The sequence below is a fragment of the Camelus dromedarius genome, chromosome 9 (assembly GCF_036321535.1).
Source record: "Camelus dromedarius isolate mCamDro1 chromosome 9, mCamDro1.pat, whole genome shotgun sequence".
In the NCBI taxonomy this organism is placed as follows: Eukaryota; Metazoa; Chordata; class Mammalia; order Artiodactyla; family Camelidae; genus Camelus; species Camelus dromedarius.
The window spans coordinates 63,196,322-63,222,722 of NC_087444.1; the positions used below are offsets into that span (position 1 = coordinate 63,196,322).

At 43.4% G+C, this 26,401-nt stretch overlaps 2 protein-coding genes across 3 annotated transcripts in view; both read left to right on the forward strand.

The window, feature by feature from the left end:
* Window positions 1-12,437, forward strand: part of GPATCH1 (G-patch domain containing 1) — a 33,056-nt gene extending 20,619 nt beyond the window's left edge. For both annotated transcript variants that reach the window (XM_031458570.2, XM_010989113.3), the window contains exons 12-20: window positions 266-444; window positions 713-840; window positions 1,720-1,856; window positions 2,204-2,370; window positions 4,021-4,237; window positions 6,992-7,096; window positions 8,894-8,991; window positions 10,090-10,238; window positions 12,157-12,437. In XM_031458570.2, the coding sequence (XP_031314430.1) occupies window positions 266-444; window positions 713-840; window positions 1,720-1,856; window positions 2,204-2,370; window positions 4,021-4,237; window positions 6,992-7,096; window positions 8,894-8,991; window positions 10,090-10,238; window positions 12,157-12,187 (1,211 nt within the window). In that variant the 3' untranslated portion in view covers window positions 12,188-12,437. The remainder of the gene's footprint in view (window positions 1-265; window positions 445-712; window positions 841-1,719; window positions 1,857-2,203; window positions 2,371-4,020; window positions 4,238-6,991; window positions 7,097-8,893; window positions 8,992-10,089; window positions 10,239-12,156) is intronic.
* Window positions 12,438-13,707: 1,270 nt separating this feature from the next.
* The window catches only part of WDR88 (WD repeat domain 88), a 35,492-nt gene continuing 22,798 nt past the window's right edge, over window positions 13,708-26,401 (forward strand). Inside the window, exons 1-2 of the mRNA XM_010989135.3 lie at window positions 13,708-14,034; window positions 22,576-22,686. Of these exons, the coding sequence (XP_010987437.1) occupies window positions 13,708-14,034; window positions 22,576-22,686 (438 nt within the window). The remainder of the gene's footprint in view (window positions 14,035-22,575; window positions 22,687-26,401) is intronic.

Here is a 26,401-nt window from a genome sequence, read left to right on the forward strand (position 1 = left end):
CTCCCCACTGTGCTCTTCAAAACCAGGGTAAGGGGGGGTGGGGGTAGAGCTCAGGGGTAGAGCACATGCTTAGCATGCACGAGGTCCTGGATTCAATCCCCATTACCTCCTTCGGAAAAAATAATAAGCTTTATAAAAAGAATGGGATAAGGATTTGTGTTTCCCCTGGTGAAATCTGCAGGGATACAGTGGTGCCCACTAGATGGTCTCCTTTAAGTTCCCTGTTCTTCCTAGGAGTGAAGCAGTTTCTTGCTCTCTGTCATAGATGCTCTGGAACGTTGTCTGGATCCCAGTATGACAGAGTGGGAGCGAGGCCGCGAGCGGGATGAGTTTGCCCGGGCAGCCGTGCTGTACGCGTCTTCCCATTCGACCTTGTCCTCCAGGTTCACTCACGCCAAGGAGGAAGACGATTCAGAGCAGGTGGAAGTCCCTCGGGACCAAGAGGTCTGTGGCCACCCTTCTCTCCATGGTGAATTTTAGAATTAAAATACCGTATAGCCACATACGTTAAGTCCCTCAGCGAAAAGATCAGAATATACATGGCACTGTAGAATAAGAGATGGCCCTATGCTTTTCGCTTGCGGTGTACTTCAGCAAAAATGTAGGATTAACTGTTTTGACATATTGGAAGATGGTGTGAAAACTTCTAAATGGAAAAGTAGACAGATCAGTTGTGTGGCCACTTGATGAATCAGATCCTGTCTTTCCCCAGAATGATGTCAATGACAAGCAGTCTGCTGTGAAGATGAAGATGTTTGGGAAGCTTACCCGAGACACGTTTGAGTGGCACCCTGACAAGCTTCTGTGTAAGAGGTTTAATGTCCCTGACCCTTATCCAGAGTAAGTTGGATAAACCTGCCGTTATATCAGTACTCCTTTCCCCATATTAAAGCCAACTTTCCCTGTACATACTCATTTAAATTCCCTTTTTCTTGACGAACTTACTTGTAAATGCTCACAGCAGCAAACTTGGCAGCTTTAACTTCTATTAATTTATTACTAAAAAAAAAAAATAACCAGACACCCAGTTGCATACTTCATTCCGTATTGAAGATAATGAAACTCAGATATGTCAAGTTACAAAAACTCAATGCCTGTCTAATTTGCCACCTTTTTAATGATGCACATAGAGTCTAAATTTAAAGTGAGATTTATGTTTTCTGATGCTTTATACGAGTTCAACCCCTCCTTATTGGATTATAAATACTGCAAGAAAGCATACACAGTTGAATCAGAGACTTTGTCAGAAAATTGAGGTATATTTTTAGCAGTGGAACTTTTCCTTCACAGGAAAATCCATTTTCAGAGTTACATTCTAGCTCTTCCTATCATCAGAAAAAACTCATGGCTCCTGAAGTCAGACATTCCAAATTCTTAAATTGATTTGAGAAGCAAAAACTTTTTTTTTTTTCCTTAGAGAAGCAAAAATATTTTAAGGGACCTTTTTGGCCAAGTAGAAGAGCTACTGGTGAAAAATAGGAGATGGACAGCTTTATAGGAACTGGATTTTATCCTTACAGTTATTAAAATTATGTATTTGTTTTCAGTCACTGAATTTGGATTCTTATTTCCTTAACAAGAGCAGAAGTTTCTCTAAAACTCTTCAGCCACAGGTGAAATGATCAGGCAAGAGAAAAACTTTAGATGGGAGTCTTGTCATCAGAAATAAATAGTTGCATGAAAAAAAAATTATGTGTTTGTTTTCTCTTCTACCCCTAGTTCAACTTTAGTTGGCTTACCGAGAGTGAAACGTGACAAATACTCTGTCTTCAACTTTCTGACGATCCCAGAGACAGCTTCCTCACCTGCAGCTCAAGCATCAAGTGAAAAAGTTCCTCAGCGCCAAGGTTCCGACAGTGAGTAGGGCTTCCCCAGGTCTGAGTGGTGACCGTGGTCTCAACCCCTCACCTGTCGGGAAGACCGAAGTAAAGGATCATCTAGTCCTAAGGGTACAAGTAGTGTGTACTTCCCCTCCTTTCAGAGAACTGTTCATGTGAATACATGAGCTCATGCTGAAATGGTCCACAGGTACACTTTTAGGGGTTGGAATTCTGTTTTAGCATCTGCCGCATTCCCAACACCTTGCACAGTGCCTGGCCCATAGGAGGTTCGCTGACGTTCTTGGAATGAATTAAAGAGCCAAATGCAGAGCTTGCCTTTTGCTTCCTAATTCTGATGGTAGGTCAATGTCTTTACCTTTCAGAGTCAAGAAAACCATCCAGGTGGGATACATCTAAACAAGAAAAGAAGGAAGATTCCATTAGTGAATTTTTAAGTTTGGCTAGATCAAAAGTTGGTCCGCCTAAACAAGAGTCCGGTCCATCAGTAAACGAAGAGGAAGAGCACGTGACGGAATCCCTCCCAGATAAGGTACTGGGGGCTTTCAGATTCTCTTTGCCAGGCTGACTGTAGCCTTTGCCTTTCTCTGTGGCGATGCTTTGTTGTAATTCAGTAGCAGCGGTCAGCAGACTTTTCCTGTGAGAGGCCAGATATTAAATATTTTAGGCTTTGTGCACCATACCATGTCACAACTCTTCAGCTTTGCGGTTAAGTGTGAAAGGAATATGAAGGCAATATGAAAAACATAATCTGTGTGTTCTAATTTGTGTGTTTTGACTGTTGCATTTAATGTAATTTGTTGATATATTTGGATTTTGGTCTACAGTTTTATTATGTTTTCTGTCCCCTCTCTTTTTTGTTCCCCTCTTTCTCCTTTCCCACCTTCTTTTGTATTACTTGAATAATTTTTAGTATTCCATTTTAATTTATCGATTACATTTTTTACTCTGTATTTTTAGTGATTGCTCTGGGGATTACAGTACACATACTTAACCCTTTCACCGTATGTTTAGAATTGATATTTTACCACTTCAGGTGGAATGTACAGTCTTCACCATCCCTTTACTCTGCCTGCTGTATGTTGTTGTCTTATATGTCACATATATATGTACACTGAAAACCTCATCAGACAGTATTTTAATTTTTGCTTTCAATTGGTTTTTTTTTTTTTTTTGGCTTTCAATTGTTACACATATTTTAGAGAACTGATGAGGAGATAATACTCTGTTTGACTTGCTTGGATATATACCATTTCTATTGTTCTTTTGACCATTTCTTTATTTTTTAAATTTTTTTTGGTGGGGGAGGTAATTAGGTCTCTTTATTTATTTTTAGAGGCGGTATTGGGGATTGAACCCAGGACCTTGTACCTGCTAAGCATGTGCTCTGCCACTTGAGCTATATGCCCTCCCCCTATTTTGACCATTTCTACTGTCACTCCTGAAGTCCCACGTTTCCCTCTCCTGTCATTTCCTTCTGTCTGAGGAACTTCCTGTAGCACTCTCTTTTAGAGCAGTTTTAACAAAGAAGTCTCACAATTTTCCTTCATCTGAGCATGTCTTGTATTTCATCTTCATCCCTGAAGGATGTTTTTGCTGGGTTTAGAATTCTGGGCCAGTTTTTTAGTTCTTCAACAATGTTGTGCCGCTTCCTTATGGCCTCATGGTTCCTGATGAGAAACGTACAGTCATTCTCACTGTTGTTCCTCGCCTTGTAATGACGTGACTTCCCTGGAAGATTTTCACCTCGTCTTTGGTTTTTAGCTGTTTGATAATGATGTTATCATCAGACAGGCTTCTGAAAACAGGACAGAAGCTCTGTGCTAGTCCCTACTGCATTTTTCTGGATTAATGACCTACCTCCATGAGAGGCTTCAGCTCCTTCTTCTTCTTTTTCTTTTTTTTTTTATTGAGTTATAGTCATTTTACAATGTTGTGTCAACTCAGCCCCTTCTAAGAGTCAGCACGGTCTACAGTTGTTGAATCAGAAATGCCACAAAATCAAATGCCATGCTAGTGATCAGTGTTTAGTGAGGCAGTGTGTAGGGGGGGAGACCCATGTACATGAGCATACACATAAGTACATGTGCACGCGTGTCTGTGTGCGTGCCATGTTCTAGAACATTTGGCTCCTTTCACCCTTGCTTCTTCACTCCTGACTCTTATTTCACTGTTAATACAGGTGGTAAACAAAGGCGTGGATTCACAGACTGAAGGAGAAGGCAGCCGCCCATCCATGGACTTATTCAAAGCCATCTTTGCCAGCTCCTCAGATGAAAAGTCTTCGTCTTCTGAGGATGAGCAAGGCGACAGTGAGGATGATCAGGAAGGTACCAGGGAGGCCGACTTCCAAAATTCCCGGGAGACTGACCTGGTGGAGACATCACCTGTGGCACAAGGCATGTCATATATTTCAGACTTTGGGATCTAAAAAAGAAAACGATGATGTCTCTAGAGAAGCTGCTGCTTCCTTTAATGCGTAACTTTAAGCCAGGATAATTAGCAATTGATGATGCTTTAATCTTTTGTATTTTTTTAATTTAGAAAAGTTTTATTTACGTATAGTTGATTTACAATATTATAGTAGTTTCAGGTGTACAACATAGTGATCCAAAATTTTTATATATTATACCCCATTTAAAGTTGTTATGAAATATTGGCTATATTCCCTGTGCTGTATAATATATCTTTACAGCTGATTTATTTTACACATAATAGTTTATACCCCTTAATCTTTACCCCTCTCTTGCCCCTCCCCGCTTCTCTCTCCCCACTGGTGACCACTAGTTTGTTTTCTATATCTGTGAGTCTGTTTCTCTTTTGTTGTGTTCATTCATTTGTTTTATTTTTTAGATTCTGTATATGTGACAACATACAATATTTGTCTTTCTCTGTCTGACTTATTTCTGTATGCATAATACCCTCCAAGTCCATCCATGTTGTTGCAGAAGGCAAAATTTCATTCATTTTTATGGCTAAGTTAATTCCATTCCATTTTATATCTTCTTTATGCATTTATCTGTTGATGGACACCTAGGTTGCTTCCATATCTTGGCTATTGTAAATAATGCTGCTGTGAACATTGGGGTGCATGTATTTTTTCTTTTTGTTAATTGATTGATTAAGTAATTAATTAATTTTTATTTGGGGGGAGAGGTAATTAGGTTTACTTAGTTACTGTTTTTGGTGGAGGTACCAGGGATTGAACCCAGGACTTTGTACATGCTAAGCATGCACTGTACCACTGAACTATACTCTCCTACCCTCTTGTGTGTCTTTTTGAATTAGAGGGGTTTTTTGGGGGTTTTTTTCTGGAAAAAAACCAGATCGCTGGAACTGGATTGTTGGATCATATGTTAGTTTTATTTTTAGTTTTTTGAGGAACTTCCATACTGTTTCGCACAGTGGCTGCACCAATTTACATTCCCACCAGCAGTGTATAAGGGTTCCCTTTTCTCTCCATCCTTGCCCACATTTGTTATTTGTGGTCTCTTTGATGATAGCACTTCTGACAGAAGTGAGGTGATATCTCACTGTGGTTTTGATTTGTATTTCTCTGTGGATAGCGATGTTGAGCATCTTTTCATATGCCTGTTGGCCATCGGAAAGTCTTTGAAAAATGTCTATTTAAGTCTTCTGCCTATTTTTTAACAGGGTTTTTGTTTTTTTTTGATATTGAGTTGTGTGTGCTATTTATGTATTTTGGATATTAACCCCTTATTAGTCATATCATTTGCAAATTTTTCTTCCTATTGAGTTGTCTTTTCATTATGTTGATGGTTTCCTTTGCCGTGCAAAACCTTTTTAGTTTAATTAGGTCTCATTTGTTTATTTTGATTTTGTTTCCTTTGCTGTAGTAGACAGATCCAAAAAAATGTTGTTTGATTTATAATCTTTTGTATTTTTAATTAGAGTGGAGCAGAGTTCTTTTTTTTTTTTTTTTTTTTTTTCTATCTGGCATAAATCCCTGGTATATTTTTAGGATAGCTGTGCTTGGTAATATTGATTTTCCTACTTATCCTAGTTGAGAAGAATTTTAAAATAGTGAAAATTTCATTAAAAACTAACTTTTTTTTTTTTTTTTAAACCTGGTTGGTGATGAGGTACCACGGTGAGTGGAAAACACTTGGTCATGAGGTATACAGGGTGCTTCCTGCCTTCCGCTTGGAGGGCACATTGCATGCTCTGAATCAGCCGTGAGATGGGCATTGCCTGGCACATAAGTAGCGCTTGGTAGATGGAGTCTGTCCTCACAGTGACCCTAACACTTGATTAGTAGTCTGTCCCACTTGTTCTGTTTACCCCAGCCAGGAGTTTTGGCACAAGGAAAGGAGAGGCAGTCTGGAGCTTGCAAGGGTGGGAGACTTTTCAGATGCTTGGGTGGGAGGACAGAATTTCCCATCTCAGTCTTAGAATGTTCTGCCTGCCCCTGTTAGTCAGTGGTCAGTGGTGGACTTGGCTATAACTTTTGAGGGCCTTACATAGATGTATAAAGTATTGTTTGTTTTTCAGTGATGGCAAATATCAGCCTATTTCTCTTCTCCATGGGGGAAAAAACACAACCTGTTTTTCATTACAAAGTCATATAATTACTTGAAAAGTTTAAAAATACAGAAATATAGAAAACTTAAGACTTTCTGAATCCCACGTCCCAGAGATAACCACCGTTAATGCTTTTAGTGCATATTTTCCCAGACTTTATCTCTTCTATCTGAAGACCTAATCATTTATTTTAAAAAAGGAGATTATTAATGTGAATATGATCATTTGTTTACATATATTCTATTTTTTCCCTCTTTGATAATTCATTTTGAGTGAAGTGAAGCCTTCTGAGCTAGGACATAGTCTTACATACATCCTGCTTGTTTGTAAGTCTCTATTCTCTTCAGACGGCCCTTCCTCGAAGATGCGTTTCAACCTTTTAGGCCTCAGGTGATGCGGAGTGTGTGCCACCCCCGGGGACAGTCCCCAGTGCCCTTGTGTGACTGACTTCCCAGCTCAGATGTCTCTGAGATTGACAGTCAGGTCGTGAGCTAGTTAAGCAAAATGGTGAAGAAAAGCACACGCTATCTGGTGGCCACAGACATTAACTGAAGACTCCAACACATTCACGTCTGGCACATAGATAAAATCAGTACCCTGGTGTCTTTCAGCTACTGAGCCAGCTCCCCAGGAGCCCGCACCTTTCTTCCCGATTCAGAAGATGCAGGTCGATGCAGAAGAGTTTGGCCCGCGGCTGCCTCCCGTCTTCTGCCCCAGTGAGTCCAGAGCTCCTTGCGTCGTCCGTTTGTGTGGGCACCAGTCTCCCCTGAGATAAGACAGCCCGAACCGGGTCATTCTGTCCACAGACATAATCCAACACGAGGCCGACCAAATATATCCTAGCTTACCTGTTCTCAGACACATTTGAAAAATCATTGCTTCCACCTCATACCTAAATGATAATTGTTGCTTTACAGCCTGAGAGACCTTTAATTTTTTTTTTCTTTTTAACAGATAGGGTCCTGAGTATCTCAGATTTTGTCACTTACAGAAATAAAAAAGTAAAAATCTAAGACACAAAGATGGGGCAGGAATTGTAGGGAGAAGGCTATCCTGAGACTTTCCTATATTTGGCTCACATAGCAAATAAAATAAAACTAATCATTTCAGAAGTAAATACAGCTCATCCTCCTCCCCCAATATCTGTTAATAACTTTTTTCCTTTCATAATATGTTTTATATTTTTTCAGGTAACATATCGTTCAGTGCCAGTTTAAATTGTCATTTCATGTTAAAACATTTAGACTGGTTTATTATCTCTTTGAAAGCTGAGTTAACAAATATCTAATAACATGGCCCAGATATATAAATGACATAAAATTCTCTTATCTACTCTAAAGTTTCCCGTAGTGACCACATATAAATATTGGTTTGGTTAATTAGCCCAACATTCAAAGAAATGGATAAAAAGCAGAGAAGAGTAAAAAGTAGTAAGTTTTGAAAAGTTGCAGTGAATGTATTTCTCATTTGCTTTAGACCTTTAGTTTAAAATAAGTGTGTCAGCCCTTGAAAGCTGTTATTTATGCCCATTTCCCAGACCGTCCTCGATACCTTTGTAATAGTTAATAACTTAATTTGGTCTGTGGGTTATTAAAGGGAAATCGTTTTCCAAAAACAAGCATTTAAAAAAAACAAAACCAACTTTGAGGAGGGTCAAATTTTGAAATATCTGACCAAACAATAGGGCTAGAAAATTGCAGTCATCTGTTAACTGGGTTTGGAAAATAATCCACACTTCCGAAAACCTTGGAATTTTTCTTTAGGTAGAAAAAAGTTGATTTAAGGATTTAACACTATTTCTACTATAAATGACTTTTTTTTGCTGGTTTCACTACCTGGAAATTAATGACCTGTGAAAATGTCTTGGTCAGAATTTGGAGGTAGAGAATTTAGACACATGCAACTTGCTTAGTCATTTTTAAGGATTACCTACAGTATGTTGTTTTGACGCTAGTATTTTTAGTGTTTCCACTTGTAAGGAAAATGCATGTAAAATGTACTTGTGTAAAGAGAGGACAGTGTGAGAGGAGCTGATATTTCTGTGCCAGATTCTGGGCTGTGGGATTCATGTGTAGAGTCCCAGCTCATCCTCTCTGGGTCCCTAAGAGGATAGGGGTTCTCTCTGTCCCCATGTTTTAGACGGGAAAGCAGACGTGGAGAGGGTTAGCAGCATGCAAAAGATCACAGAGCTGGTGACAGTCCTGGTCTGTCTCTGCGTTTACCTGAGGATGTTAAATTTCAAAAGGCTTGTAGGCATTCTGCTCTGGCTCTATCTTCATCTGACAGATAAGATTTTGGCCAGATACCAGTTGGATCACACAGGTCTTAGGTTGAGGTTTCTGGCAGTTTCTAAATATAGAGCTGCACAGTGACAGTGCTAATCTGCTTGTTGATCAGTGAGGCAGAGCAGGAGTTCTGCTTTAATGGTAAACGTCAGATTCCTGGTTCAGTAACTTAGCCTTTCTTTTCCCCTGTGGTCTCCAGTTCACGTCTTGATTACATTTGTGTTTCAGATGCTCGCCAGAAACCTGAGGTACCCCAAAAAGAGAAACATAAAAAGAACAAAGAAAAACACAAGACCAAGAAAGAGCACAGACGGAAGAAAGAGAAGGTGAGTAACTTCTGGGTGTGCGGGGATCAGTGTGTGGGGTCCGCTGCCCCTGCTTCTGTCATCCAGACAAGTCCCCAGGAGTGGCTGACGAAGCCAGTGGAAGAGTATCTTGTGGCCAGGATGGGACACACAGGTCTCTCTACACCTTGACAGAAATGTTGATATTCAATGTAAACCCCTCGATTTTCAGAAAAACCACCTTCTTTCAGACAGAATATTTTAATTTATTCAGTTGTTCTTTAAACATTTTTTGTGAACATTATAAAGTAGGGGAAAAGGACATTTAAATATTTTAGAGTAATGGTTATTAAATAATAAAACAGTATCAATTATCATTCAGTATTAAATGAAGGTATTAGTTGGAACATTTCTCAACTACTTTGGCACCATTACAAATAGAGATTTGGGTCTGTAACTTGCCATTCGAAGTGATGGACGCTTGAGGGACACTGTTGCCATCCCGTCTCCACATCCATGTCTTCTTCTATGGCACCGGCTTTTAATTCGGTGAATGTTAGTGCTGGGAACCCGGTAGAGTTGATTAGAAACAGCTCCATTTTTGGCTACCAGAAAAAGGATTCTTGGGGATGGAAGATGAGGGAAGTTCTCCTGCAGGGAAAGGGAGAAAACCGGTGCTGACAGGTTTGAAAACCACACTCATTTGTTTCTCACCAGCATGTGTGCTGTTCTCTGACCTTTTACCAGTTTCTTCCTTGTGCTTTTCCAAGGAGCTGGCCATCCTCGTATGTTGTTTATCACACACACCCAACAAAATGGAGCAAGCAGATTTGTGGGAGGTGGCAGGGTCACCCTGGATGAGGTGTCCCAGTGGGGTCCTGCCTACGCCTGCTTGGTTCTGCTGTGTCCGTCGCTGGAGGATGAGTTCTGTGAGCGTGGGCACAGTGGAGTGTGTGCACAGCCATGTGTCCTGGTCTGTCCCATGCTGGGCTAAAGCTCCCCCCAGTGGGCTTCTCCGTTTTTGTTTTGGAAAGACTCCAGTCACCAAATGCCTCATTAGCCTGTCATTGTGCTGAATTAGGGAGGGAACCACCCATTTGTTCCCCTTATTTATTTGTGTATTTATTCATTTATTTTCAGAAAAAGAAACACCGGAAGCACAAACACAAAAGCAAGCAAAAGAGCAGAAAGTCAGAGAAAAGCAGTAGTTCTGAGAGCACGGACAGCAGTGACAGCGAGAGTGAGGGGGAAGGGACTGCAGACCTGTCACCCCAGGAGCTGCTGAGACGGTAGGTGACGGGAGACAGCGGGCTTTCAGAAACCTCTCAGAGGCTCCCTGAAATCTTGATGTGTTTGCTTAGAGGCAAATGTCAGAAATGATACATTTGTGTATTAACTCAGCTTCTTTAAAAGTTAACTTTAGATTGCATAAGTAATACGTAAATATATTACTGTGAAAAATCAAATCTTACAGATAAAGCTGAAAGTGGCCCTTGACCAGTTCCCCAGACCCCTCTTCTCTCCACAGTAACCTCTGGCATCAGTTGCTTTGTAACTTTCAAGATTTTTTTTTGCACACACACACACACACATTTTGTTTCACATTTTAATTATAAATAATACAATTTTATGTAGCATAAACCTGTAGGGAATGAACATTTAGAATGAATAAATACTACCAAATTGTTTCCCAAAATGGGTATATCCATTTAAATTATGAAAGGGAATGGTGGTTATAGCTCAGTGCTAGAGTGTGTGCTTGATATGCACGAGGTGCTGGGTTTCATCCCTAGTGCCTCCATTAAGGGGAAAAAAAAGAAAAAAGAAACTCTAAACAAACAAAAATTCTGAAAGCACTTTATTATCAGTTGCACACAGTACAGAGATGTTTGTCAGCGTGACAGGTGAAGATGGCATCTCGTCTTCGTGGTGTTTCCCAGGTCAGGAATGAGGCTGAGCGGCCTGTGTATCTCAGCCTCTGCCAGGGGCTTTTTTTGTGAATAATGTGCTCATGTCCTTTGCACATGTCTTGTTTTCTGTGAGGTTGTTTCACTGGTTTTTAGGTACTGTTTTACTGATTTTTAAGAATTAAAACAATAATAATTCTGTACATTTATCTTTTGTGTTTTAGCCTATTACCTGTCGTATGGTTTTTAACGGTCTTTGTTGAACAGAAGCACCTGGCTGGATCTTACTCTTGGCCAGGGCCCCTGATGCTTTGTTTCAGTGACATTACAACCTGGTTCTGGTTGGAACTGCAGCCTGCCCCCTCCAGCCCCTCCCCAGGAGACACTGGTCTGCATCTTGTCCCTGTAAGTTAGCTTTGCCCATTCTAGAGTTTCACAGACATGGAGGCATACAGTTAGCACACTCTTTAGTGCACTCCCATCGTAAGTTCATGGCCCCATGCAGTCTCGCTACCTGAATATACTAGATCAAGGAATAAACCAGCATCCCAGAAGCCTCCTCCCACTTACCATCCCTACCCCCACCTCCACCCCCAGAGGCAACCACTCTCTGGCTTCCCTCACCGCTGATTATTCTTGCCTGTGTTTGGGATTTATTTAAAGGAACCATGTACCATGAACTCTGCTGCATCTGGCTTGTGAGATTCCTCCGTACTGTCATAGCAGCAGCCCCTGGTTCCTCCTCATTGCCGTGGAGAATTCCTTTGTGGGATACACCACAGAGTATTCATTTATTCCGTAGTTGGAGACATTTGTTTTTCCACTCTGGGGCCTTAGGGCAAGGGTCTAGAGCCAGTTGACCCAGCCGTACCTGATGAGTGGAGGCGCCATGAACATTCTTGTGTGCACAAAGCTGAGACTGCAGACTGACAGCTTGGGAGCTTTTGGTCCTGGAGGAAACATGCTCTTTGTTTTTGTTTTTGTTTTTTTTCTTTTCTTTTTTCACGTATACCTTCCCAAAGGTATACATGAGATAGGTGAGTGAAACCAGGACTAGAACTTGCTTTTTTTTAATAAATGGGTCTTAATATGAGATGTGAGTGAGTCTCTATGTGTGTTTTGAGGGGAACAGAATTTTAAGAATGCAGATTAAGTGGTGCTTTCTTTCATGCTGTGTGGTCATCCTCTCTGTATTTTGTGGCACTTTGGCGCAGGGAGAGGCCTAGCATTCTTGGCCCTAACCAAGCTGTCTGGTTTTCCAGTTTGCGTTTAACTTTCCTTCTCTTATTTTCTTTTCCAGGCTGAAGCATCTCCCACTTAGGAGGCAGTAATTGAATTCTACCCTGGCCTGTGCCGATACCAGATCTCCTCCAGGATGGAAGCTCATTGACTGCTCAGTTAATACATTGTACAGATTATATTTATATGTAAATTCATGCTGTAAAACAATTTTTTAAAACCTTGACATTTCAAAGCCTGCCTTGGAAGGTTGCAGAAATTGATTTCTATTTTTAACCTCAGTTAGTGTCAGAGGAAAAAATTCAGACTGTACAGTTTAATTAAAATGGAATTTTTCATTTTCTTCTTGATTTTTCATTTCCTGAAACTTTAAAAAAGAAAAGTGAAGGCTTTTCTTGGGTTCTGTTGTGAAGAAAGCTGAGTCCAGATAAGGACAGTCGGACTTACTTGAGGACTTGAGTGAGACGGAGGTGGCCGCTTTCCCACTCCTGCCGTTTTCCTGGGGTGCATGGTTCCTCCCTCTGGTGGTTGATGCTGGTGACCTGGAGCCCCGTGTGGCACCAGGATCCTGGCAGGCAGCCCCAGCCTCTCAGGGTAGATGTCACCAAAGTGTCTGAGAAAAGCACAGAGACCAAGAGCAGGAGTTTGGGCCTGCTCTGCAGCCCTGGGTCCCTGCTCTGCAGCTCTGGGTTCCTGCCCTGAGGCTGCCTCATCTGCACTGAGGAGACCTTTGGAAAAAGTGAAGTGCAGGGGTTTTTTTTACATTATCAAACTAACATCATAGAAAGATAAAGCTGAAAGTGGCCCTTGACCAGTTCCCCAAACCTCTCTTATCTCCACAGTAACCTCTGGCGTCAGTCGCTTTGTAACTTTCAAGACTTTTTTGCCCAACCACACACACACACAGGTACACACACGTTTTGTTTCACATTTTAATTATAAATAACACAATTTTATATAGCATAAATCTGTAGGGAATGAACATTTAGAATGAATAAATACTACCAAATTGTTTCCCAAAGTGGGTATATCCATTTAAATTATGAAGGAAGGAAGGAAGGAATTAAATGAGAAGGAAGAAAATCACTTCTACTTCCACCACGTGGAGATGACAACCTTTGCTACTTGGGAATAATTCCATGCAGTCTTTCTAGCATTGGAGCTGCTACGCAACTGGAGGTGACATTTTGCTCTCTGATATTCTCATTGGCGCTGTGACAGATATTTCCCTCATGCTCTTAAGTATTGTGTGTCCCAGCCCCTAACAGCTGCATCTTAATTAACCCAGGGCACATTCTATAACTTGTGGACCACTTCTCTGCGGTGGACATGAAGTGGGTTGGCCAGGAGCCCCTACACAGGTAGAGGACACACAGATCGTCCTAGGAAGGGGAGCCAGGAAGACTAGGGGATGGGCCGCCAGTTTCACACTCTTGGCCTCATTCCTTTTGTGCCTTGAACTCGAAGCCCACATTTCCGGTGGGTAACGGCGCTGCGCATTGAGAGGAGATCGCCAGGCCCAGGCAGGGCGCATGCGTCCCAAGGCGGGGCACGGGGGCGCAGGGGCGTGGGCACGCGGCTTCACCGTTCAGGGGCAGGCAGGGGATCTGAGATGGCCTCCCAGCCGCAGGACACCCCCAGCTCCGCAAAAGCCCAGAATGAGGGCGGGAAGACAGTGCTCCAGAGAAGTGACGTGCAGCTGTCCTTCGTCCTTACCCGCGACGGCGTGCATCAGCCCCGCAAGGTGCCCTGGGTGACCCTGGTCAGGGCCTATGGCCACTTCAAGCTGTCGCTCTCGGAGGCGAAGCGGGGCCGGCAGCTGGCCTCACTTAACCCCCTGGCCTTGGGCAGTGACTCAGCACAGCCTGAAAATCAAGCTATGTCGGAGAAGCTCCAGGGTGAGAAGACGTCTTGGGGTGACCACGAGCCCCTCTCCAAGGTCAGAACCGCCTCCAAGGGGAGGGGGTGGGGCTTGTTTCCAAAACGTGGGGAGGGCTCAAGAGCCAGTGGGGGACCTGGGAGGGAACCATCTGGCTTGCTAGGACCTGGGCCCAGTCCCCTGCCTGAGGCACACCTAGTGAGCAAAGTGGCTGCAGGGGTAGGGGCAGCTGGAGGAGAGGCCAGGTGGCCTCGGGTCCTCGCTATAGTCTCTGGGGAAACCATCCTTGGTGAGGAGGATGGCGTTTTCAGTAGGGACCCTGTCCCAACCCAGACCCTGTGGGCCCTGGATGAGCCTCCCAGACGTCCCCGTGGTTACACTCCCAAGTACATGCCCCAGCGTCAGCGAAGGAGCCCTGTCGCCCGTGAGGCAGAGCACCAGAAGCAACAGAAAACCTAGAATAACAGTCATAAAATACAAAAATAAAAACCTAACAACACTATTGTATTCTCAGTGATACTTGAGATAAAACGAAGGCTGGTGGCTGGGAAGAGCAAATAACCTGTGAACAGAGAGAATTGTTGGGAATGAAAAGAGAATTTTCAAACCAAAGTCTTCCATGGAGGTTTTAAAATTAGAAACAAGTTTATGGGATTCTCTGATAACTCAGAGAAAAAAATATAAAGGAACAATAATTATGAGAGAAAAGGGGGATGTAGGGAAGATCCAGAAGAACCAAAATACATATGAGAAGTGTTGGAGAGGGAAAGAGAGGGAGCAGGGGGAGGAAGGAAACAAGAAAATCTCCCTGGGCTCATATGGAAAGAGATGGTCAAGTTCAATGCCAGACTGGAGGGAAACAGAACCTGCAGGTGGTGAATACCTGCACTGCAAGGAGAGGAGCGAGGCTGTCCCCAGTGCAGATGGAAAAGCCTGGGATCAGAACGCGATGGTGGCTTCTCCAGCTGCCAGAGGACCTCGGAGCAGAGTCCACAACTGGGACTGTAGCTGCCAGCCCCTGCAGGAGGACATTGGGTTCTCCACGAGGAAATCTGTTTGAAGAGAAAGCAGTGTGTGTCAGCTCTTGGCATGCTTTTATTGGTGATATTTATTCTGATTTTTAAGTAAAATTGAATAAGAGCATAGGAGTTGTATTTTATTTCCATTCTCCATAGAACACCCCCAAGATCCAAATTCAATAGATTTGTTAGTTTTGTTTGTTTTTACAAAAAAAGGTTTGTTTTTACAAGTAAGAGTCTCCCTAGCACTCCTGCGCCCCCCCAGCAACCCCCTTTCCTTCTACAGAAGCAACAAATGTTTCTAGTTTCTTCTATATCCTTAGAGATACTTTATGCACGTATCAGTGCATACATGTAAATTCTACCCCCTCCCTTTTTTATATACAAATGGAAGCATACCTTAGACCTTTTCTGCACCTGGTTTTTAATTTTTTAACTTATTTTGAAGATCTTTCCGAATCAGTAAAGAAGCAGCTTTCTTGTTCTTTTTTACGGAGAGCATTCCACTGGCTGGTCATCCCCCCAGGGTGTATTTAACCAGTCTCTGACACATGGACATTAAGGTGACTTACGATTTTTTTTGGCCTCAGTTTTTTTTTTTTCCAGGGATGGGGAGGTAACTAGGTTTATTTATTTATTTATTTATTTATTTAATTGAAGTACTGGGGATTCAACACAGTACCTTATGCATGCTAAGTATACAGTCTACCACTGAGCTATCTCCTCCTGCGCTGGCCTGAGGTTTTTATGATCCATGAGGTTGGCAGAAGTTGAGAAGGTTTTTTTTCTGGGAGGAAAGGGTGTGACCTAAGTGTTGTCTACCTGTTCAAACTGCTGGTCCCTAATAAAGCCAATAGAAAGACATTTTCTTCAGAGCTGCAAAGACTCAGAAAGGATGCCTCTCTTTGAGGAAAAAGTTACTCAAGGGAGCAACCTGGTGGGAGAGGGTATAGCTCAAGGCTAGAGGGCATGCTTAGCATGCATCAAGGTCCTGGGTTCAATCAGTACTGCCTCCAAATATAAATAAATAAACTCAATTACCTCCCCCTCATAAAAAAAAAAAGAGAGAGAAAGAGAGAGAGAAGGGAGCACTCTGGCAAACAACAAAAAATCAGAATTAAGGATTCTAAAAATAAGAAATTCAGTAAGAGAAAGCAATTTAGAATAAACAGAGGGAAGCTGTGGTTGAAAACAGTCCACTTTGGAGATGTTTGTACAGTAAAGTTAACGCGGTGTAGAACATGTTAACAAATGATCGTTTGAAATGAAGGTGCACAATGCAAGAATAATAATGTTCCAGATGACTTCATCACAATCTTTGAGATGCTTTGCTAAATGATAAGCTTTGTCCTTGGTGTTAAATAATGCACACGCACAAGAATGTGTTTTAAAATAATGGGCTCAAAACCTCTCCCTGGCTTCCTGGCACCTTGAAGAGGAAGTCCGGAGACCTGACCATGACCCTCCAGGCCACTTCGGCTCTGGCTTGTCTCTCTCTCCTCTTCCCTCTGACTTGCTGGCCTTCAATCCTGTCTGGTCTCCGGGGTCCTCACTGTTCCCCACCCAGCGGGGTGCGGGGTGGGGGTCTCCTTGCCCTCCGTCTAAAGCAGCGCTCACCTGGCTCTTCCAGGGCTCTGGCCCTGACCTGGCACCTCGTGCCGCCTGTGGGTGGCCGGGCGCACCTCCCACCCTCGTCCCCCTGCAGGCAGGAGCCGGTTCATGCCCCGCGGTCCCGCCCGCCCGCCTGGCGCCCTCCGGGGCTGGAGTCTGTCTGTGCTCCAGGTTCCCGCTGCACCGCAGCGCCTCGATCAAGCCCGGCCAGGGAGGCGCTCGGGCACACTTGTAGAACAAGTGGTACACTACAGATAGCTTTAAAAGAGCTCGCTGTTTTGTTTTGTTTTGTTTACAAAAGTAGGGCTGCGGGCTCACGGAGGCACCTCTCCTCTGTGTGACCCGCTGTTGTCTTTGGCAGTGTAACCTAATACACTCCTTTACTATTCTCAAAAATAAATAAATAAATAAATAAATAAATAAATAAATAAATAAATAAAAAGACTGTCCGATATATGCCATTTTTGTCAGGGTCTCGGAGGATATACTGTATGTGGAACTTCTCTCCACGGCTCCTAGTTGGGGGTCTCTCTCCTGAATGGACCCCGAAAGTACTCTGCGCAGAAAATCTGAAAGGAGGACCTAGAAAGGTCCTGAAGCGGGTGGTGGGATTCCCTGCTCTTGCTGCTAGTTTTCCCATAATATAGTTCTGCTTTTGTGATGACAAGGAGAACGAAAGCCGGAGAGTTTTGCCTAGAGGCGGAGGTAGCTGCCCCGGCACCAGGGCACGGGCTTTGCCTGTGGAGCGCGACACGGACCGCTGCTTCGGTCCTGTCCTGGGAACCGCGGGGTGCCCCCCACCCCGGCCGCTTGCCGCCAGGCCCCGCCCCGCGTCTGGCTCGGTTTGCCGGCGCCCCCTAGCAGCCCTGTGCTCCGCCTCCTGCGTAGAGTCGGCCTAGTCCCGGTCCCACCTCTCCGAGCTCCCTGGAGGCGGACACTCTATCACATCCCGCATCCTCACACCTGTGTGAGCTCGCACACCCCAGCGGTCGCCACAACCCGCAGCCACCCTTCCACACTGGACCTCCACCTCCTCTCATCCCTGTACCTCCTGCTGAGCGCGCCTTACCCCACCTGGTCACTGCATCCAGAGTTCCCGCATCTGTGGGGCCACTGTCTGGCAGCAGAGTCCCAAACCCTGCGTTTCTCTGTCCCACATCCCCTCACATTCCCACAATCCAGCACTGTCAACTGGGAAAAAAAAAAAGGACAACGTAAGAGTTGAAAGTTTTATTCTGGGACCTTACTGGGGACTGTAGCTTGGGAGACAGGCTCTCAGAATAGCTCTGAAGAACTGCTTCTAAGAGTTAAGGGAGGAGCCAGGATTTACATGAACTTTTCTTCTAGGAAAAATGTATAGTTAACATAAAAAAAATTACAAAGAATAGACATCTCAAGTTAATGATTTTAGTGCTTTTCTATATATGGGAAGATGCAGGAACCTGGGGTCATTGAAATTTTCCATTGCTGTATATCTTGACTATCTAGAGGTCACTATGTTCAAAGCTCAGAATGCTCCCTGTTTTTCTCCATCCTGAATTCCCCTCAGGCGCACTGTCAGTCAGCGGCTGCTGTGGTTAAAGTCTTGATCCTTGTAGAACTGGGATAGCAGGCAACATTCTTTTTCTTGACAGCACACCTACATCCTGGACCCCTCCCACCGCTGGTTAATAATCTGTTAATGTTAATAATCTGTCTCCTCTCTCTTTCTTGGTTAGCCTGGCTAGAGGCTTATCAATTTTATTGATATTTTCAAAGAGCCAGACATAAAGGCACATACAGATTAAAAGTAAATGGAAAAGGGACATTGTGCTGTACACCAGAAATTGGCAAATTGTAATTGACTGTACTTTAATAATAAAAAAAAGTAAATGGAAGAATTAACACAACATTGTAAACTGACTATGCTTCAATTTAAAAAAAAACAAACAGACAAAAAAAGTAAATAGATGAAATAACAAAGTCCTACTCTATAGCACAGGGAACTATGTTCAAAATCCTGTAATACATCATAATGGAAAAGAATATACAAAAGGATATATAAATATACATAAAACAGAATCACTTTGCTGTACACCAGAAACTAACACGACATTGTCAATCAACTATACTTCAGTTAAAAATTATTTTAGAAAGTAAATGGATGAAGAAGAATACACCCTACTAACACTATCAAAAGAATGCAACAGTAGCTATATTAATTTCAGACAGAGCCGACTTCACAGCAAGAAAATTTATCAAGGCTAAAGAGGGAAATTACATTATGATAAGAAGGGCAGTGGTCCAAGAAGACATAATAATCCTTAACGCGTATGTGTAGAACACCAGAACATCAAACTACATGAGACAAAAACTAACAAAATTGCAAAGAGAATTAGATGAGTCCACTATCATAGTTGGAGACTTTAACACCCTCTATGGGAAATGGACAGATGCAACAGACAGAAATTTAGTAAGAATATAGTGGAACTCAACAGCATCATCAATCAACAGGATATAACGGACGTCTACGGACTATTTCATCCAACAAGAGCAGAATACATACTCTTCTCAAACTCATATGGAACATTCACCAATACAGACCACATTCTAGGCTATAAAATACACCTAACAAATTTAAAAGAACAGAAATCATACAATGTCTGCTCACACAATCGGCTTATTATTAAACTAAACATGGCTGAGGAAAGACTCTCTGAGATTGAGGATGTATCAATAGAAAACTTCAAAACTGAAAAGCAAGCAGAAATAAGACTGAAAAAAAAAAAACAACAAAAAACCCAGAACAGAATATCCAAGAACTATTGGACAACTACAGAAGTACTCATATGTGGATCTTGTTTTTTGATCCACTCTTGACAATCTCTGTATTTTAATTGATACATTTAGACCATTCAAAGCTATCTTTGATATAGTTGGATTAATATCTACCATGTTTGTTACTGTTTTCTATTTGTTGCCACTGTTTTTTGTTCTTATTTTGTCTTCTAGTCTCCTTCTGCCTTTTGCAGTTTTAATTGAGAATTCTATGTGATCCCATTTTCTCTCCTTTCTTAGTGTATCAAATGTACCTCTTTTTTTACTTTTTAAAATGGTTGCCCAAGAGTTTGCAATATGCATTTATAGTTAATTCAAGTCCACTTTCAAATAGCCCTACACGGCGTCTTAATGGGTAGTGTCATACCTTAAATAACAAAATATTTCTAATACCTTCCTCCTGTCCCTTGTATTATTGCTGCCATACACATACACACACACACACACACACACACACAGACACACACACACACACAGACACACACACATATGTATGTATTTACTATTATTATTTTGAAATGTTTTCTGTTAGATCAGTTAAGAATAAGAATGATTCAAAGTTTTGTTTCTGTTTTGGTGTTCTTCCTTTCTTAATGTAGTTCTGATTTTCTAACCTATATGATTTCCCTTCTCTCCAAAGAACTTTTAGGATTTATTACAGTGTAGGGCTACTGGTAACAAGTTTCGTCCATTTTCATTTGAGAAATTCTTTATTTCTCCTTCACTTTTGATGGATAATTTCATAAGGTACACATTTCTAGGTTGGTAATTTTTTCCTCTCAATTCTTAAATTATTTCAGTCGCTTCTTACTTATCTGGTTTCTGAGGAGAAGTTGGATGCCAGGCTTATCTTTGCTCCTCAGTAGGTAAGGTGTTTTTCCCTCTTGGCTTCTTTGACTTTCTGTAGCTTTAAAATGATATCCCTAAAAATGTGTAGATTTAAAATTTTTTGCTTATATCCTGTTTGGTGTTCTCTGAACTTCCTGGACCTATGGTTTAGTATTTGAAATTAATTTGGGGAAAGTTGGCAATCTTTTTTTTTTTTTTTTAGTATTTCTTTAAATTTTATCTTTTTTAAAGCTTTAAAAAAAACTTTTATTTTTGGTGTTGAGAGTAATTAGGTTTATTTATTTATTTTTAGTGAAGGATCTGGGGATTGAACCCAGCACCTTGTGCATGCTAGGCATGCACTCTACCACTGAGCTATACCCTCCCACTCTCAATCATTATTGTTTCAAATATTTTTTCCCGTTCCTTTTCCTCTTCTTCCAGTATTCTCATTATGCATGTGTGTACTTTGAAAAAAATTTTTATTTATTATTGTATTATTTTATTTTGGCAAAGAGGGGAGATAACTAGGTTTATTTGCTTTTTAACAGAGGTACTGGGGATTGAACCCAAGACCTCATGCTTGCTAAGCATGCGCTCTACCACTTGAGCCATACCCCCAACCCCCACACACATATGAGTACTTCTATAGTTGTCCCATAGTTCTTGGATATTCTGTTCTGGTTTTTTTTTTTTTTTCCAGTCTTATTTCTGCTTGCTTTTCAGTTTTGAAGTTTTCTATTGATACATCCTCAATCTCAGAGATTCTTTCCTCAGCCATGTTTAGTTTAATAATAAGCCCATGAAAGATATTCTTCATTTCTGTCACAGTGTTTTTGATCCTTAGCATGTCTTTTTGATTCCTTCTTAGAATTTTCACCCCTCTGCTGATATTGTCCATGAGTTCTTGCATAACTGCCTACTTCATTCATTAGAGCCCTTAGCCTATTAATCATGGTTGTTTAAAAATTCCTGGTCTGATAATTCCAGCATCCCAGCCGTATCTGAGCCTGGTTTTGATGTTATGTTTGTGCTGCCTCTTCAAAGTGTGTTTTCTGCTTCTTAGAATTTCTTGTAATTTTTTTCTTGAAAGCCAGATGTAATGTACTGGCTAAAAGGATCTGCTGTAAATCAGCCTTTAGTAATGTGATCGTAAGGTGCAGGAGGAGGAGAAGCATCCTGTAGCATTCGTATGATTAGGTCTCCATCTTTTGGTGAACCTGTGCCTTTGGATTGTGAACGTCACATCATCTTTTGCTTACTTTTAAATGGGGTTGTTTGTTTCTTTATTGTTGAGTTTTAAGAGTTTTTAAAATATATTCTAGATACGAGTCCCTTACCTGATATATGATATGCAACCTTCTTCTTGCATTGGGCCGGTTGTTTTTTCACTTTCTCGATGGCGTCCTTTGAAGCACAAAAGGTTTTAATTTTGATAATGTTCAGTGTGTCACTGCTGCTGTTGCTGTTCTTGCTGCTTTAGTACCTCTGTTGTCACATCTCAGAAGCCACTGCCTAGTGCAAACTCACAAAGATCTACACCCGTGTTTTCTTCTAAGGGTCTTGTTGTTTTGACTCTCACACTTAGGTCTTTGATCCATTTTTGAATTAATTTTTGTGTGTGGTATGAGGGAAGGGTCCCACTTCATTCTTTTGCATGTGGATATTCACTTGTCCCAGCAAGCCTTGTTGAAAAGATTTTTCTTTCCCTTTTTAATTATCTTGGCACTCTTGTTGAAAATCAGGTGATCAAAAATGTGAGTGCTTATTTCTAGATTCTCAATCCTATTCCATCGATCTATATGTCTATCCTTATGTCAGTACTACACAGTCTTGATTACTGTCTCTTTGTATGTTTTGAAAATTGTTTTAAAATTGGGAATTGTGAGTCCTCTACCTTCGTTCTTTTTCAAGATTGTTTTGGCTATTCTGCTTTCCTTGAGTTTCCATATACATTTTAGGATCAGCTTGTCAGTTTTGGAAAAGAAGTCTGTTGGGATTTTGAAGGGACAGTGTTGAATCTTTAGATCATTTTGGAGGGTAGTTTCATAAGAATAGTAAGTCTGCTAATCCATGAACATGGGATGCCTTTCCATTTATTTAAGTCTTTTAAAATTTATTTTAACAACGTTTGCTAATTTTCAGAGTATAAGTTTTATGCTTTTTTGCTAAATTTATTCCTATGCTTTTATAAATGCACGTTTTTTTTTTCTTAATTTTTTTTCTGGATTGTTCATTCCAATTGTATAGAAATATTATTGACTTTTAAAACATCAACCTGGTATTCTGTCATCTGCTGGACTTATTCAGTCTATTCCTTTTTCAGGTCCCGTTTAAAATTATGAAGGGACACCAGCACATTGTGAGTTCCTGTCACTTTTGTGTGGATGACACAAAGCTCCTCAGTGGCTCCTATGACTGCACCGTGAAGCTGTGGGTAGGTGGCCTGGTGTTAGCTGGAACCAAAACATCCTGTAAGCTTATGTCACCTCTTGTGGAGAGTTCCCCAGTACTGAGTTTCCAGACATTCAAGGATCCCAAAGATTTGGAGGGGTCTTTCTGAGTAAAGTGCAAGAAGAAGCAAAGTGAGGGCTCACCCTAGTGTCAAGCCACCAGAGAGAGATGAGGTTAGTGTAGCTGCTATCAGCCTGTTGATTTGGAAACAGCAGGAACAGGAGACCACTGGACTGGGAGCTCGCCGGGGGCCTATCTGGGGTCTCTGAGCTGGGTCTTCTTCTTTGGAAAGTTCAGTTCCATCCACAGAGATGGGTGATCACAGAGGACAGACAAGTGGCCAGACTTCGGACCTGTCCATGAGGGGTGACCGGGAGAGGCAGGCCTGAGCGCAGACCAGTGCCCCAAGTTGCAAGGAAGCAGGGCACAAAGAACAGGGGTGTCATGGTCAGATGAAGGCACAGCAAAGTGGCCACCAAAACTTCTTGAAAGTCTTCTGGGCACAGCCAGCAGGCTCTGGCAGTTCTGTTTGGGGGCACTGCCGGTCAGTCAGGAGGAGGTAAGGCAGGAGCAGGGCTGGGAGGTGGCAATGGCCATCAGGGGCCATGCGACAGATGACCGTCTGGTTGGGGCTGGGCCCACTGGGGAGGACAGTCAGTTCTAAGTTTTGCTGTCTCCTCTAACTTCGAGGACAGGAGGGGGACAGGGTGGAGCGAGTCAGGCTGGTTCCTGGGTTCTGGGTCAGGTAATCAGGTGGAGGATAGCTCCTCACCCTCCAGGCAACTTTGAAGGCGTGTCTTCTATGTCATCAGTGGGTACCACCCAGGCAGGCTAGGCAGGAGGGTTTGGGGACTGTCCAGGTGGTTCAGGCCCCACACTAGGAACCTACCAGCTGTGTGACTCTGGGTGGTTAATGTCCTCCTGGGCCTCCCTGAACTTCCCCGTGCCCCATAGGATCAGCTGCGTGCTGGGGCTTCCCCAGGGCCTGCCCGGCCCATACCAGGTCCTGACAGACATCCACTCCCACCTTTTTGGTGGCCCTTCTAAAATCCAACCCTGCCCCCCATGATCTTCTTGTTGGGAAAGCTCTGGGAGCCTTAAGCCCTTTCCATGGCCTCTAGGATGACTGAGAAGGCCCAGGGATGAGGGAGGGTCTCTGCTGGTTGTCATAACCCAGGGCAAGGGGGGATGGTGACTTTCCCAGGGTGCGTTTTGCTTTGCCATCTTCAGATCCTTCCCATGTTCTCACCTTCTGAGTCAGTGCAAGGGCTCACAGGGGTTTCTGTCTGTCTTGGCCAAAGGGCTCCTGTCTCTCTAAGTGGAAATCTCCGTTTTCTCTTGTCGTCCCAAGATTAGGGACCATCCATCGAGACACCCTTGGTTCCTGACAGCAGCCTCACTGCCCTTGCTCCCTGCAGATTCCATGTCATGTCCAGGATGCGGTCACTTCAGCCTGCCCAAGGGTCCTCAATACCTGACTCACTCCCAGCCCTACGCCCTTCTGCCATTTTCTCCAGGTTGCTCCTTCTCTTTGCTGAATTGCCAGTTCTCTGGTCTCTCTGCCTGGGCTGGCCCCATGGACCTCCCCCTCCTGGAGTCCTCTTTCCTCCTCCTGGCGCCCTTTCCCCGTCTTTCTCTGTGTTCCGGGCTCCTCCTGTGGCTTTCCCTGCACCAGCTGCAGCTCTCAGGGCACCAGCGCTCCCTTCCGAGATGACCAAGCCATTACCCTACATGTCACCTTCTCCTGTCACAGTATTCCTCCTGCCAAAGGATTCACGGTCTGCACACATTTTCCAGGAGGGTCACCTGTCCATGGTTGCTGTTCCTTCTCTTGGCCATATGGTGTCACTGTTGAACACTGAACCCCCACAGTCCCATGGACACCTGTCCATTCTAGTGCGGCCCATCACTTACCCTGGGCCCTGCACAGACTGCAGTGGGCCTCAGCCCCAGGCCCCACCATGGTTGTGTTCTTAGCTCCCAGTCACATGTTTGTCCTAGAGCAACACACCAGCCAGGGAGGCTGGCTCACAGGCCATCAGAACCAGCCCTTTCTTCCCAAACCATTAGGCTCAAAAGCCGGCCGTCCAGCCTGGATGGGTCCTACCCCGATGAGTTCCTCTTTGGGATCTCTTCCTGCCCATGGGCTTTGATTAGGGCCTACTGGGTTCACCCAAGTATGACCCCGCTGTTCCAAGTCTATGGAGCAGGGATTGGGGGATTGGGTCTGTGCAGAAAAGAGTTCACATAGTGGGCCTGGACTGCTGTCCTTGGGAAGGCCCACTGGCAAGGCTGGCCTTGGCTGGCATCTGGGAACTTGACTGGTGAATAGTGTCCTACAGTCATATGAAACGTTCCCTGGGTGATAAGCGGGGCTCGCTGTGCCTAGGCTGTTCATGGAAACCGTGTGGTTGGTGCTGAACACCTGCTGTCCTTCTGGAAGTCTGGGATTTTGGTACATGTTGGAGAGTGCCTGTGTGACCAGCCCCCATAAAAACCTGGGCCCTGGGACTCAGGCACACCTCCCTGGTGGACAACACATTGCAGGCATTGTTACAGCTGGTTGCTGGAGGAATAAGCATGTCCCGTGTGACCACAGGGAGAGACTCTTGGAAGCGACGCCTGGTTTCCTCCAGACCTCACCCTTTGCTGATTTTGCTTTTGTGTCCGTTGGTGGTAATAAATCTTAGCTGTAAGACTATATGTGGAGTCCTGTGAGTCCTGGAGAATCCCCAGTCGTGAGGGTGGTCTTGGGGACCCCTGACCCAGGGCCCTCTGCCTCCCAGCAGGCTTGGAGTCTTAAGGCAAAGTGGTCCCTGCGTAGCAGGGAGAGTTGTCCCAAGCTGGCCCTGGTCAGGCCAAACACTCCCCTAACTGTGCAGTATAATTTCACATAACAACACAAGACCTCTCTAGGAATTTGTTTTCTTACCAATAACATTTGTTTCAAAGGGACTTTCCACCCCTGCTTATCCTGAAAAGCTGTGGGTATATTTCTTACTGAAAGTATTTCGTCTCGGCCACAGCAGGCACTTCACTTTGGTACCCCGCTCTGTTCCCATGATATTGTCTAGTTATTACCCTGCTCTGTTCCCATCACCTTCTCAGTTAGTACCCTGTTTTGTTCTCATCATATTCTCTAGTTATTACCCTTCAGCGTGATAACAGTTGCTCAGGCCCCGCTACTGGATGTGCTAGAATTCATTGTAACTGCCCCCTTCCGGTGGATGGAGATTGTTGCTTGTGTGTTTGCTGTTCTGTCCCCTGTAACACATGACAAACCTTTTCACAATTCCGATGATTTCCTTAGGAGAGACTCCTCTGAGTCAACTTGCTCGGATCAAACAGTGTGAACTTTTTAAAAGTTCTTGAAAGATATTGCTAGCTTCCACGAAGCCTCGTTGGCCAGTAAAGAACAAGAAAATGATCTGTTTGCAGCTCTGCCCCCAGAGTGGCCTGTTTCATCGGCCACTGTGGGACTGAGGGGGAGTTTCCTGGGATGCTATGGATGGTGAGGGCATCCTCCTAGCTCTGGGAGTGCTGGGGAAGTCCTTTTGCCCCTCTGAGCTGGGTGAGAATTGCAGGACCGTGGGTTCTCATCCTTTGCTGTTGTAGACACGCCCAGGGCTGATGCGGAACTCAGTTCACAGCTTCAACCACTGCCTCAGTGACCTGTGTCTCTCTCCCCTTCTCTCCTG